At 46.8% G+C, this 14457-nt stretch overlaps 1 protein-coding gene across 1 annotated transcript in view; it reads right to left on the bottom strand.

Moving 5' to 3' along the window:
- Oseg2 (intraflagellar transport protein Oseg2) overlaps window positions 1-14457 on the bottom strand; it is a 74236-nt gene that overhangs the window by 25305 nt on the left and 34474 nt on the right. The window contains exons 15-27 of the mRNA XM_084588445.1: window positions 12072-12137; window positions 10359-10460; window positions 9535-9671; window positions 8954-9146; window positions 8786-8878; window positions 8201-8278; window positions 8036-8116; window positions 6122-6368; window positions 4473-4593; window positions 3635-3782; window positions 2451-2540; window positions 1858-1955; window positions 747-882 (exon numbers count right to left, since the gene is read on the bottom strand). Of these exons, the coding sequence (XP_084444571.1) occupies window positions 747-882; window positions 1858-1955; window positions 2451-2540; window positions 3635-3782; window positions 4473-4593; window positions 6122-6368; window positions 8036-8116; window positions 8201-8278; window positions 8786-8878; window positions 8954-9146; window positions 9535-9671; window positions 10359-10460; window positions 12072-12137 (1590 nt within the window). The remainder of the gene's footprint in view (window positions 1-746; window positions 883-1857; window positions 1956-2450; window positions 2541-3634; window positions 3783-4472; window positions 4594-6121; window positions 6369-8035; window positions 8117-8200; window positions 8279-8785; window positions 8879-8953; window positions 9147-9534; window positions 9672-10358; window positions 10461-12071; window positions 12138-14457) is intronic.

Here is a 14457-nt window from a genome sequence, read left to right as displayed (position 1 = left end):
AACTGCTAGGGACAAGCCGCAGAACTTAAATGGCAATAAGGGATATTTCTATTTTTAATTATTGCATCGCATTCGTCGCCTGAGGCCGGCACATGAAACCTATTTTCAAAATACGGCGTATAACTATCTATAAACAGGTAACCGAAACCAAAACTCTGTTCGTTGCCATGCATGGCGTTCGGCTTGACGCAGCGATGACATCACGGGCGTTGTTGAAAAAAACCATCAAAAACATTGTAAGCGCATGCGCGTCTGAAATATTTCAAATGACAACTCCGTTCACAAAATATGTAACACGATATAGATATAATACACAGTGAAAATTTGTTGATGTGAGGAGCATGCAATAATGTACGATTATTGTTCATGATGTCGCAAAAGCAGTGTTGCAAAAGAAGTAATCTGAAGTGAAGAAACGCAAACAGGACACATTAAATTCTAGTTGCGCAGGAATGAATCATTCAATAGCTCTGTAACTTGGAAAATATAATGGAGACGGGGAGAAAAACCTAGAGCAAACGTGTAATCAGAATACGGATATCGGGAAAAAAAACAAAAAACCCGGGGTTTCCCTTTAAATAACTCCTTCTAGTTCGCCTCAAAGTACAATCGACCGTTTTCAGCCGCGCTCTGAAGTAATTCGTGAACGGCTCAACACCGTGTTTCATACTCGCAAAAAATAAAAGCAAAAAAAAAAAAAATACGAAAGAAGGTGAGAAATGCAAAACTTGCGGTCGGTTGCCTACCTTTGCCAGATGCATGTGTGTGTCGGAGAGAAGGTCCGGGTGAAACTCTTTCACCACACGCATCATGTTGTCGTACTGACGCCATTTCTTATACATTGCGATGGCCAAGTCAGGTTCTTCGATGAAGAGGTAGAGCCTTAAAAAAATGGCATGATGCAAACAGGGCAATAGCTGTACGCCCAGAAGTGTATGCCCGAGAAAAAAAAAAAAAAAAACATTCACAGGACGGTCACAGGTTTGGGGCGCGAGTTATCCAGCGTTAGCTGGCTCGTGACTTAAAGCAAACGAAGACGTATTATTAGAAATAATGACCTAATCATAAGGTCTTCTTATAGGTGGGCTCTGGGCTTGGGAGCGCCGACGCGGACAGCAAAAAACGGAGGAAATAGCCAGTAAGATAAAGCTGTAAATACCTGATGCATTTCGAGGCGCCAACACAGAACGCTCAAGAGGGCACTGAAGCAAATTGCGATTAGAGATTTATGTTAGAAAACAAGACAACTAAACAGTTCGGATCAGCTAATGAGCGTTAATCTGTTTACAAAATGTGGAAACGATGAAAAGATCTCATCGGCCATCGCGTGTCCTGCGCTCATGTCGTATAATGGCCGCCCGTAGGTCACTTTTGTGATGTTGCCTTAACCAGCCACCCATGTCGTTTAGCTAAACTAACACGACCACTTCGGGCCAAATTTAAAACTTACATCACAATAAATACAATCCTAAATTCCTTCAGATCAGCCTTCGGACGTCGTCAACAGTGTCACCAGTCGCACCGAGAGTGCGGGAACGAATAACGACCTCACTGAAGCTTACCATCTTGCAAAAGACATTTCTCTTCACGCGCAAGACATTCAGTGAACGCACTCTATAGAGGCCCTTAACAACAGTTGTTTAGGCGCATATAAGAGCGCGGAGTGTTTGGAACGCTGGTTTACAACAGCCGTCTTGCCAAAGCTCGGGTGTTGCACTGCTCTGGCGCTAACACCTTTAACTGTGATGTGGAGAAGTCATTTCGTATACCCGCTTGCTTGTAATCGGAGCTCGCGACTACCGCCATTACGCTTCCCGGAGCGTTCCTCTTGCGCTGTCCGGCAAAAGGGTTACTCACTTTTCAGCCTCTTTGAGCTTCCCTTGCTTCTCGAGTTCCGATGCCTGCTCGGTGTACATGCTGGTCACATCCTCCGGCCTGAGATGAAGCTTTGCAAGCTGCGTATGCCCGGAATCGTTTGACACTTGATTATACAGGGCCCATTTCACCCAACACTTCAATGGCGGTGATACTGGTTTACGAGCAATGCAGTGTAAAATGGAGCACCTTCCTATAGTTTTTTTGCCGTCCAATAGAATTGCTCGAGTTTCTCAGACACTCAATCCTAGCAGCATATATTTCCTTGCAGGAAAAAAAAAAAAAAAAAAAAAAGGAGGATGAAAAAAAAAAAAAAAAAGAAACAGCATGCAGCAGCTGTAAACATCACTTGCGTTAGGACAAAGTGGCGACATCGTGATATCAGCGCCGGAGCGCGCTTTCGCTGTCATGGCTCGCTTGCGCGGATGGAACCTACACGAGGACTCTCATCCTTTACCGGATCCTCGGTGAATCTTCAGCAGACGCACAGATCGTCGCTAACAGCAATTCCCTAGTGCTGTAACTACCTTTTGTTGCGCCACCTCAAAGTAAACGGCGCTACTAAAGGCGCTCACCTTGAGTGCCTTTTCCCATTTTCCGGCACTGTTGTACATTTCAATGGCCTCCTTTATCTTTCCGGCTTCCACATAAAAGTGCTCTGCCATCTGAAACGAGATTTTTAGACAGCTTGAGAGAGGCACCAAAAGGTAAGGCTCACTTTTTAACGGATTGCAACTTCGAACATGAATCACGATTCTGAAGACAACCCGGCGCACAAGAAAGCGGCTGCATTTGTTCGACTCGTTTTCTCGGAACATTTTCTTGAAGTACATCAGTGGAGCCAACGAATCCACTGGAAAGCCACTCAACTGAATGTCACCAGAAAGCGAAAGTAAGTTTAAAGCTTGTAGAGCAGATTTCCCTTAATGCAGGTCAACCATCAGGGGCACACGTGCAGAATATGCGAACGATCATTTCTTGTCCATGCATTCGAGTTTCAGCATATTGCTACTATACCCGCAAAATTTATCCTTCTGGGCTAAATAAACCTTAAATTTTCCACAGTTATGCAGATAACAGCGACGCGTTCATTTGAACTCCACTCATTTGGGGGCTACGAAATGTGGCAAGCAAAGCAGCGATGGGGGCTATTAATTGAATATTTTTGTTGTCCTGTTTCTTCATGTGTCTCTTTCATACTGTAGCGCACAAATTCTCAAAATGTGGCAGTCTCGTTATTTCAGTAGTCACCACATGCGTAATTTTCATAGACACAAAAAAAAAAAAAAAAAAAAAAAAACGTTATAGGAAGGAAAGATGATATAAATATATCACGCTAGTACGTGTCTCAACATATACTTTCGTAGTTATTTTCCCTCTATTTGCGAAGAAGCGATCGTGTCGACTGCTAGAGGATGATGCGCGCAATTTCAGTGGGCCATTCTGAACCATATATATCTGACAATGAATTTATAGCAATACCGGTTTGTTTAATGCATATAACGTCCACGGCTTATGGGGTCGTAGTACAGCTCGAGTCCGAAGGACAGCAGATACGCGTCCCCTGTTCTCGACGAATGCGCTCGAAGACAATGCGATCACGGAGAAAGCTCAGCTTGAAGGTCTAATCTTGGCGGCAGGATGCATAGCGTTAAGTCAGTGAGTACATTCGCGAGATGCCCCGAAGTAGCCTCGAAACCTCGCCCAGAAATTCAAGAAAAAAAGAACGTGGCGTGGGGATAAAGGGGCGAGAGCTGACCTCGAGGTCTCCGGCCGAGTGGAAGTGTTGAGCCAGCTTGCTCTGGTATTGGTTCAGCTCCGGCGAGTCGTCAATAACCTCGATGATCTGCACCGCCTTCTTCCACTGGCGCGCGTTGATGGCTGCGTCCAACGCCTTCACCGTTTTCCTGCGACAGTCGGCTTGTGTGAGACGCTGCGAGGCGAGAGTGGGCGCGGATTTTTCCCCGTCCTCTCGCTGTTCGCCAAGTAAGGCTGGGGAATTCTTTTTAGCATCCATTCGATGCGTGAATACAGAGACGTGTCCTCCCATTAGCAATCGGTTTTTCGTGACATAAATGCAGCTGTGCATCGCTCACGTACCGAAAAATTTGTGACCAAGAATATTCAGAGAGTGCTGCCATACACCTTATCTTCACTCCTTCCTCGGCTGACGCTGCTGGTCAATTAGGTCCTAAACCAGGCCTAAATTAGGCCAGGAAATAAACCACTGGCGTAGCTATAAGTAGTGGTACTTAATGCAAATATATTTCAGGCAAAGATAGAGATAATGCAAACAGGCAAATATAAAGAACAAATTTGCTTAGCCAAAAACATAGCCAGGATGCTTCTTCGGAAAGGGCCCAAGGTAATTTGCTGTACTAAGCGTGGGAGAGGGGTGTCTGGAGGGACATTTGCGGCAAAAGCACTGCCAAAACCATCAAAAACGGGGAAGGGTTCGGGTGTGCCCTTGATTACGTGCCTGCACTTAGCTGGTGTGAGTTACAACTATCTTCGCTTTACATCTTTTGTGGCTGTCCACCTTGCATACTCGCAGACGTGAGTTTATGGAGGCCGTGCTCTCGCACTGTCACACCCACCCTGCCTCAATGAAGTGGTTAATGGCAGCGTCCAACTGCCTCTGCGAGACGAGGTATTCGCCCCATTCCTCCTCCAGGGCAACCACGTCTCCAGGGTTCCGCTGGCGAGAAAGCTCCACGGCTGCAAAGCAGCGATCACACGCTCTCATTAATCGCCGCCGAGCGTGCATAAACGATGAGTGGGACAAAACGCGTTGCTATAGTACAGCTAAAGAAAAAAAAAAAGAAGATCACACTGCGTTTGCCAAGTGGTAGTAACCAACCTCGTTATTACGTTGCCTAGTCATGCGGCAAGTGAAGCGTCCTCTGTCTGCGTGATGTTATTAAAAAAGGATTAGCATTTTGCTGTTCAAGAACCATGAAATGGAATTAATCGTACCACTAAAAACCCACACCTTTTAGTCCTAAACATTTCCTTTCAGTGCACGCACGGAAAAAGAAGTTGTCGGGCCCAAGGTACTGCAGTCTGTTTTAGTTTTAGACTTCATGCCAAGGATTTGACGAGCTTTTCGGGAATTATGCGGCGAATGCAACGCTCGTGAGGTTGTTCAGTGGCCAATACATAAGTTCCAAATTAACACCTCTCCACGAGTACGGACCGAATGTGAGTCCTTAATAGCGGTGTCTTGTATACGACGCACTTCAGGAACCTGGTGTTTGCTTTGCAGTGAGCTGTGAATTTGGGATCGCGCTCGACGAAAGCTAGACTTTACCCTTTCATTTGTTTATGCGTTAATGAAGCGTTCACCGTCGCTAAAATAGTTCCAGTTACGGGTGAATGTGGTAGATATGTGTTGTTTAAAATAAGTTGACAACTAGACTGTGACAAAGGTCACAGTCTAGAGCTTACGTTTTTTTTTTTTTTTTTCATAAAGCTCAGAAATAGTCAGCTCACCTCTCGACGTTACGGTGCTTGCATGAATTAATCGCGTGACATAACAATAAACTGTATGCTAATTTTGCCACGTTGGCTTCGGGTGTTAACGAGCGGTCTACGCCGTCAGCTAAGACATCATGGCCGCGCCGCGCAAAGCATCAGGCTCCTATCGTAATGAATACCGCCTGGAATGCGCGATTCAGGGTTTTAAAAGTTACATATGAAAGCGCGAAACGTGTTTATAAGAGTGTGTTGTATGTTCAAAAGAATAAATAAATAAACGAACAAAGCACGCATCTAAATGTTCATGAAGCCCAAGTTAACGATGCATAGACATTACAAGCTCAATAGAGCGTTTAACCCGGTTTCATAGGCGCCTAGTGTAAAGACGTGAAATCATCCTTTCCATCCGTCTTCGTTATCAACTACAGCGGCGATTCTCATTTATTCGCATATGGCGGCTAGTGAGAAAGAAATGGTGCCTTGCTCGCGCAGCTTGACATAGAACAGCTTCTTGCTAACATCCTTTGCTGCGATTCGGAGTTCTCAACCTGCCATTAAACTTAATTCGTTGATTACCATTCACAGGTACATTTATAGAACAGCTTCTTGCTAACATCCTTTGCTGCGATTCGGAGTTCTCAACCTGCCATTAAACTTAATTCGTTGATTACCATTCACAGGTACATTTCGCGCGGCCGTTTCTTTTTCTCTCTCTCTTTCCCTGATTTGCAACCCACGCCTGCGTGAACTGGCGCTTATCTAGCGGCACCTTTGGCGTAGTGGTGTCCCACGCGGTAGCACTGCAGAGCCTTGGTATGTTCTCCGAGCAGCTCGTGCAGTCCGCCGGCGTGCTCGTACAGCTCGGACTGCGTGAGCGCCGCGATGACGCGGTCCGTAAGGTGCCGCTGTTGCACCAGACCCGGCACCGAGCGCAGTACCAGGGCAGCCTTGGCAGGTAGCCCCGACTTCAGGTACAGGGAGACCGCCTCCTCCGCCTCGCCTTCCCTCTCCTTGAGCTGCGAGAACATGCGAGCCGCGGAGTGCCCGGTGGGGTCTTCCTCAGGGCCAGCTACACCGACGACGCACACTGCACTACGCGCCATACTGGGGCAACGCCGCAATATTTACAATACAAATAGATGCTTAACTTTCAATAAATATCCTTTCATCACCTCACGTACAGCCTTCATCAAAAGTCTAGTGCCCACGGGGGGTTCGCATAGTCGGGTTCTTGCAGCATCCGTGAGCGTCCTAATTATTGGAAGATGGGAAGGACCAAAGCTCCTCTGTGCCTTCGAGAGATTTGGGACAATGGCAGCGCATATCGTGTCACACTCCTGTGGTCCTAAACTTGTGGCAAAGGGCACACGTGCGTTATGCATGCGTTCGCATTTCGTGTTTTTTTTTTTTTTTTTTTTGAATGGAAAATGATTTTTGGAAAAGCTCCACCTGCCTTCTACGGCAGTTTTCGACGTCTGCATTGATTTTGCTTTAAATACTCGGGTCTCCCCCACCCCTGCCTCCCACATGACCGTTCCTTCTAACCATCTCAGTTGATAACACACACCGGAACCTGTGAAACGCGCAATGGGACTGTCTGAACCAATAATGCGGAGATTATGATCTACAGATTCCTTGTCCATCGTTCCTCTTACACGTCGCTGACGTGTGATGTAAACAAACTGCCTGCAGCGACATAAAGATAGATCGTGTTCGCCACTTATGCTACAAATTACTCCGTGAAATTTGCTTGCGACTTTTCATTAAATATTTCTTCTTGTTTGTTCGTTTGTATGTTTACAACTCTGAAGGCATTCAGCTACTTCTGGACTATGTCTTTATTCCTGGGATGTATGTTATCTCAGTTGAGGTTGCGTAGATGCTAAAGAGAAACTACGAGATAGCTAATCTTCTGAGCTTTTTAGCTCAGAAGATTAGCTTTGATAATTAGCGCTTTGATAATAATTTAGAAAGCATGGCACAAAGGGGGAAAAACAACCTTTAACTTGAATGAGCAAAGTTGATGCTAACAAGCGTTGAAGTGCAGGCCAGTCGGTTATACATTTGGAACAAACAGCGCGAAGGACGAATACGAAGACCGGAAGGACACAAACACAGCGCTAACTGACAACTCTTGTTGTCAGTTGTCAGTCAGCGCTCTTTTTGTGTCCTTCTGGTCTTCGTCCTCGTCATTCGCGCTGTTTATTCCAAAAGTTGACGCATTCGAAAAACGTACATATAGTATTTATATGTACATATAGTATAGTATAGTATAGCCGCTCAACAATTTCGCTGAATTTTGCACTTTCTTTTTTCTGCTTTCATTTTGCTTCCATCTTTAAGCAGTTACGAGAGACATCTTTCGGTTCAAATATAATACTTTTCTTTACGTGCAATTCTGAGCAGTCATCCTCGACAGAATTTGGACTGAACAACGACAGCAACAAAAAGAAAACGAAAAATTGTTTTATTTTTCTTAAAGCGATACCTCCTACTTCGGCAGTGACGCAAAATACCTCGCCATTAGCAGTGCTCATAACTTCAGCTTCTAAATCTCACAGAATATATAGGCTATAAAAGACGCCTGCAAACGCCTTTCGTTCGAATCTATCCATGTCCAGTTGCTTCCGTCAAAATAAATACGTTCATAAATATGGAACAAAAGGGTGAAAAACGGGCTTACCTCGGCTGCTTTTCCTTCCATGCCGTTGCTTAGAAGCCATTCGAAGTAGTCCTCGCGCAGCTTCTCGACATTGTGGTAGTTCTGAATTAAAGAGACGCACGGCGAATCGGTGGTTATAATTTGCAAGCACACGCCACTGAGGAGGTAACGAAGACGCTGTCTTACTCTCGATTCGGCCAGCTGGATCATTTCGTCCCACTTGTGCATGTTTTTGTACATTTCCATCGCTTCTTCAACCTTATTCTGTTAATGTCACGTTTAAAGAAGAAAAGAGACGGAGGTATTAGCGAGGCTCCAAGACATTCCTTTCTAATCACAGCACGAACAATTACCAGCCATGGTGGTTACAAGCAGTACTAACTGCATATACTTTCACGAGTCCAGCTTCACAGCTGCTGTGCAAGGCTGAGAATGATTCGTCTACAAAAATTCCAAGTGTTGCAAAAAAGCTCGAGCTATAACTCTTGTGACAAACTGCCGTCTTTGAAAGAACTCTGTGCTGATATGCACTCTAAGGCGATCCGAAGTCCCCTGCCGTCCATATACTGTACGCGTTACATTTCTTTCCTCTGAAGAACCGGGACACAGTTTACACACCTCGCGGCATTGCCGATATCACTGCAAGTATGCATGGCAAACGCCACAGGAACAAGTTTTCGCGTAGCGTGTTTGTGTGGCCGTGGACGTAGTATCTCTTGCGGGCACGTTAGGGCAGACTTATGAAGCGTGCTGGCGGAGCTCTATACGTACCTGCTCGAGGTAGATGTTTTCGGTGAGCTTGAATTGTTTCTCCAGCATGGCCATCCGCGCCCTTACCTCGTAGTGGTCGTTGCCATCCTGGCCCTGGCAAACACAGAGAGATGAGACGGGGACAGTGGCAGGAGCGTGCGTGAAAGGGATCGAGAAACAAACACGTACCGTCGCCCTCGCGGCGTCCTCTTGCAGGCGTATGACGTGCGCCAGGAAGCGCGCCCGAGCCAAGTCGCCGAGCGCAGCGTAGGAGCGCTCGGCCACAGCCACCAGTCGTTCCTCGAGCGCCATCTGACCCAGCGTGCGCCACATCGTCTCTGTCTCCTCAGTCAGCTCCAGGCTTTCGAGGTAGGCCACCGCGCTACGCAAAGAGGCATTGGTGTCATCGGCATCGGCCGGTCATCACGGTCTCGCTGGGACATGAACGCACTACGTGTGAAGCGAGACTGCGCAAGGAGTCCTGTTTATTTCTTGGGAAATCAAAGCCGTTAAGGGTCAGTCGCAAAGCACCGACACCAAGGAAAACCAGACACATGGCAGCAATGGGTCTCTCGCTAGAGTGCAACCTCCAATACTGCTTGCTCACAGGGACCCGTCACTGCATTTCTTCCGAACTTCATTAGAGCAACGAACGTTTTTTCATTCATCTAGCCAATGCCCGCGGAAAAAAACACCCCTTCCAAAAAGAAACAAATGGGATAATCCGGTCATCTGACTAAAGGTTCGCCTAATCGTATCCTTCGTCTCACCGTCCAAAGTCGCCGTCGGTGATCGCTGTGCCGAATTCGATAAGACCTTCTTTGAGTGGGTAGCCCACTGTTGTGAGACCTTCGTTGACGATGACTTCAGTCTTGCCATCTTCCCGTTCGATATCCACTACGTCCCCCTACAGAGATACAAGAAATTATGCTTTAAAAGGTTTGGCGAACATGGCTCTCGGTCCAAGTCGCTGCGTTTGCAAGACGCCTTGTCCGCAATGCATATGCGCCTTCCCCCTCTCCCTTTTTTTAACTATTCATGCTTTATTTAATTAGTCTTGCGGTTCTTGGTGTTCCTTTTTTTGTTGTTGTTGCAGAGAGACTGTGAAGTTACTGGATGTTCACCAGATTTGTGAGCTGCTAAACGCACCGTTCGGCACTCGTCGTCAGAAGAAGTGCGTCTTTGCCAGGTTTCTAGCATACATACGTCCCCCGATTTCAAGAGTTTTGCTGCGACATTTGTCCTATGTAATCAGTGCCATATGGCCAGGCAAATAGAGCGCGAGCTTCGAATACTGTCCAGAAACCCACTCAAATGTTGTACAACACAGAACTGTTTAAGTTTATATTTACTTTTTATTTTATTTTGCCCCAGTAGATTCCGGAGATAGCCTTCGTTGGCGCTAGACTTTTTTTCAAGCAGAGTGTGCATGTTTTTTTTTTCTTTTTTTTTTCTTTTCTTTTTTTTTATAAATGAGTTTCAGAAAGTGCGCCTCTGCTGATCATGGTCGTAAAGCGGAGCGTATACGGCTTTCTCAGGTTGCTGTAGGCACAGCTTCCTCGCGTTTGCCACAGTCCATGTTGGAAGCACCAACCTTAATGGGGATGTTGGTTGTCCTCTCGGGGGCGTCCACGTTGTACCAGACGTAGAGAACGCTGCGGCTTTGCGCCACTACTACGTCGCTGTCAGGTACCCACTGCAAAACAACGACATATGCTCATTTCGCAGTAGCTGGTTTTTTTTAATCAGTGACAGTTTTTGACAGCTTCCCAATATGCGTCACGATCATGATTGTGGCGCATTTGTTTCCCCTCCATGCTTTTGCTAGCGCTGCTGTAATAAACCATTTGGTTGTTAGTCAGCGTTTTTGTGTGTCTATCTCTTCTCTCCCTTCCCGTCTTTCAGTGCTATTTCGTCATCATCATCATCATCAGCCTGACTATACCCACTGCAGGGCGAAGGCCTCTCCCATATTTCTCCACTTAACCCGATTCTGTGCTAGCTGCATCCACTTGACCCCTGCGAACTACTTAACCTCATCCGCCCACCTAACTTTCTGCCGCCCCCTGCTACGCTTTCCTTCCCTTGGAATCCAGTTTGTTACCCTCAGCGACCATCGGTTATCCTCTCTTCGCACTACATGTCCTGCCCATGCCCATTTCTTCTTCTTGATTTCCACCAGAATGTCAGTGGCTTGAGTTATTTATCTGACGCACTCTGCACGCTTCCTATCTCTTAATGTTACCCCTACCATTTTTCGTTCCATAGCCCTCTGGGTTGTCCTCAACTTATACTGCCCAACATAAACCAACTATTCCGACTCATTTCTAAACTTCAGCCATACTAAAGAAGCACGATTATGCCTAATAATAATTTTTTTTTTATTATCCTAAGCTGGTTCCTGCCACGAAAAATCAGCTGCAGTGTCCTTTAGTGAAGTGTTCTGCCGTGTAAGAGAAGAAAAATGACAGCACTGGAGACCACCCCATAGGCGCACCATGCAGCTTGGTGACGTATACATCGCTTTTTCTTGGTTTTAAAAGCGATTCTTAGTTACAAACACTAAATTACCTCCAAGTACTGTCCTGTAGGGATTTCATATGTAGCCGTCACCACTATATTCCCGGAAACAACCCTGGACGCGACGGTAGAAGAAAAGTTTAAAAGTGTCCACGTTTGCCGTGCCTCAAGGGATCACTTGTCCGTGCGCGCCAAGCTCTTCTCCAGCTGGTAATAAAAAAGCCTGAAATGTGACAGTCTCGCAATAACTTTTGTCTTGACAGTGTCTCTGTAGCTATAAGTAGTACACGCTTTTGGGATTTTTCTTCCACATTTGAGCGAGAAACAGCCACAACCAGGGACTGTGACGTAGTGATGAACGGAAGTTACTGCCTGCCCTGTCATCTTTGCGCCGCTATCTTTGGCTTCAACTGTCACTCTAGTTTGCTGAATTCTGTAAGACTGCTCTGACTCCAACGTGCACTAAGTTCTTGTTTCCATTTGATCTTTCTGACTGCTTCATTTTGTCCCTTTACATTCCTTTTAATTTTGAGCTTAATTGTAAGCTTCCATAACACCATCATTCATCGCGTTGAGCGAGAAGTTAATAGCAACAAAATTGGCTCCCACTTCCTTTCGTGACTTACAAAATGAACACCTGTGATGGTGTATTTTTTTTTTTTACCAAGATATTGATTTGTTGCTAAATGCGCGCCTAGAATCACCTTAGCCGATAAGTCGGCCTCACCGCATTGTGATAGCGTCGCGCCCGGCAGCCAAAGCTACGTTTTCTTTCAGCAGCACCAACCTGAACGAAAGTGCAGTTGCTGAGAAGCGTCACTTTGTCTTGAGTCGCAATGTCGAAAAGGCTTAGCTGAAAGAGAATAAGGAATTTCCTTGAAGAAGCGTTATAAAAAAGGCACACAACATGTCAATATTCAATCAATTCACTGCCAAACTCTTGATGCGCTAACACAAGCGCCAGTACGGCCCAATTACTGGCTCATATGGCGCAATCAGAGCGTCCATGTAAGAGCATTCAACGTTCGTCACGTTAGGAGTTCTTTCTTTCTGAAATGCGTTAGCATTAGGGGCCTCACCACGAAGAAAAGACGGCGTCCGGCGGCGTAGTGTAATGTACATAAAAAGGGCCACCTGCCATGGCAGGTGACAAAGTGGAGGGAGGTAGATCTTCTTCTCCACTCGTAGGGAAAGATAGCAAGGAGAGTCCGGTAGGTGGCTGCCACGAGAACCCCCCCCCCCCCTCTCCTAAATGACTATACAGTTGGCAACGATTAAGATGCAAAAATGAAAATGATGAATAATTACTCAGTAAATATGAAAATAACGAAGAATGATGCAGCAAAGAGGTAAGTGAAGTTACTCAGCAGTTTCCTCAGCAAAGAGCCGTTGATGATCAAAGATATGCATGAGCATACGTAACGACGAAAATTAGGTTTAACTCTGCTATACCTAATGATACGGGCGAAGGCTATGTTTAGCATGAAGCACTTGTGGTTAGACTTGGCGAATATTATTTTTATTCAATAATATGCAAATCTTGGTGAAGGGTGCTGCCATATTAGGCAGCTGGGCTGTTATCATAGCACAGGAACGTGTTGACGACTTCCCCCCTAAAGGGAAGCTGAAGCGTTTTTCGAAGAAAAAAAAGAAGAGTTATGTGCGGCATTTTATAGTTTTTTGTCCGCTGAACAAGACTATCAAACTTTAAAAGGCAGAAAGGAGCGCAAATGGCAGTTTTTACAAGAAAACGAGCACCAGCGGGACCGCCCTCCGAGCAAACGCCATCATGACGTTGAAGTTTGGGTATGCCATGCCGGCGCCGGCGGTGTTTCTGCGTGCGCGTTGATTCAGGGGACTTGAGAGCTCGATTTAAAATGTTACTGATTATTCGAAGAATGTAAAACACCTCGAACACTTACCGTACGCGTTCGAGCAACCAGCAGTTAAAAAAAAAGCTGGCAGAGGTTTAGCTTGGTTAAGCCCGGTAGGTTGCGAAAGCATCCTTAGCAGTAGGCGGCATCGTAGTCATGCGCACCGCCGTCTCTCACGGACGGCGCGAGTCGGTCGCAGCTGTATAACGTCACAACACCTGTGGCGCTCCTGGCAGAGAGAGCGGGAGTTAGGCCGCCGTTCATGCCGTCTCTCACGGACGGCGCGAGTTGATCGCCCAGCTTTGAGGCGTGACATCATAACACCTGTGCCGCTCCTGGCGGAAAGAGCGGGAGTTAGGCCGCCGTTCATGCGCACCGCCGTCTCTCACGGACGGCGCGAGTTGATCGCCCAGCTTTGAGGCGTGACGTCATAACACCAGTGCCGCTCCTGGCGGAGAGAGCGGGAGTTAGGCCGCCGTTCATGCGCACCGCCATCTCTCACGGACGGCGCGAGTTGGTTGCCCAGCTTTGAGGCGTGACGTCACACAGAGGTCATGCGAAAGGTCATTTCATGTGCACCGCCGTCGCACCGCAAAGGCTTGAAAGTGCTTTCGCAATAAAAAAAAAAAAAAACGCGGCTCTACGAAAGACATTGCTGAGTACGTCGACAGCGAAAGCAAAGTCAGCAGATTCGCGCGAGTCGAAAAGTGCAAGAGCTGGCCCGCTTTAACAACTGCCCTTTACACGCTAAAGCTTGTGTCAGTAGCAACAAAAGGAATAGGCATTACATATGATGAAATCCTAGTCGACTGCGAGTTTATACAACCTTCGAGTATCGCCCAACGGCGCAACGGCAAACGCACGCGTACTGCAGCTGCTGCCCGTCCTATCTTTGAAGCTATAGTTTGAGCGGTGCGCTGTTCAACGCATCGCCGAAAATGGTCCGGCTTCAGCCGCATCATGAAATCAGTCATATTCGCAGCACCTGCAGAGCAGGATGAAGCGAGCTTACCGGAACGGTGCCGTATAGTGAGCGCAGCGGACGGGTGCTCTGGACGAGCGCACTCACTGGTCGTCGCTAGGCTTACTTCGCTTAGGCGCCACAGCAGACGGCGCTTGGAAATTGAGCAGCGCTGTAGTAAACAGGCTACTCGTAGAACTTCCTATTGTAAACCACTTTCTTATATAAAGATATCATTTATCACGGCGCCACCTCAGAAGATGAGCTAATGTATACGTACAAGAAAGTCGGATGAGCAGCGACGGCACCGTCGACTGCCGCTACACAGCTGTGAAGAG

This window comes from Amblyomma maculatum, chromosome 1 (genome assembly GCF_055883805.1).
Source record: "Amblyomma maculatum isolate TAMU_Amacu chromosome 1, ASM5588380v1, whole genome shotgun sequence".
NCBI classification, from domain to species: Eukaryota; Metazoa; Arthropoda; class Arachnida; order Ixodida; family Ixodidae; genus Amblyomma; species Amblyomma maculatum.
Note: the sequence above shows the minus strand (reverse complement) of the source record. Positions and strands in the feature narration are given on the sequence as shown.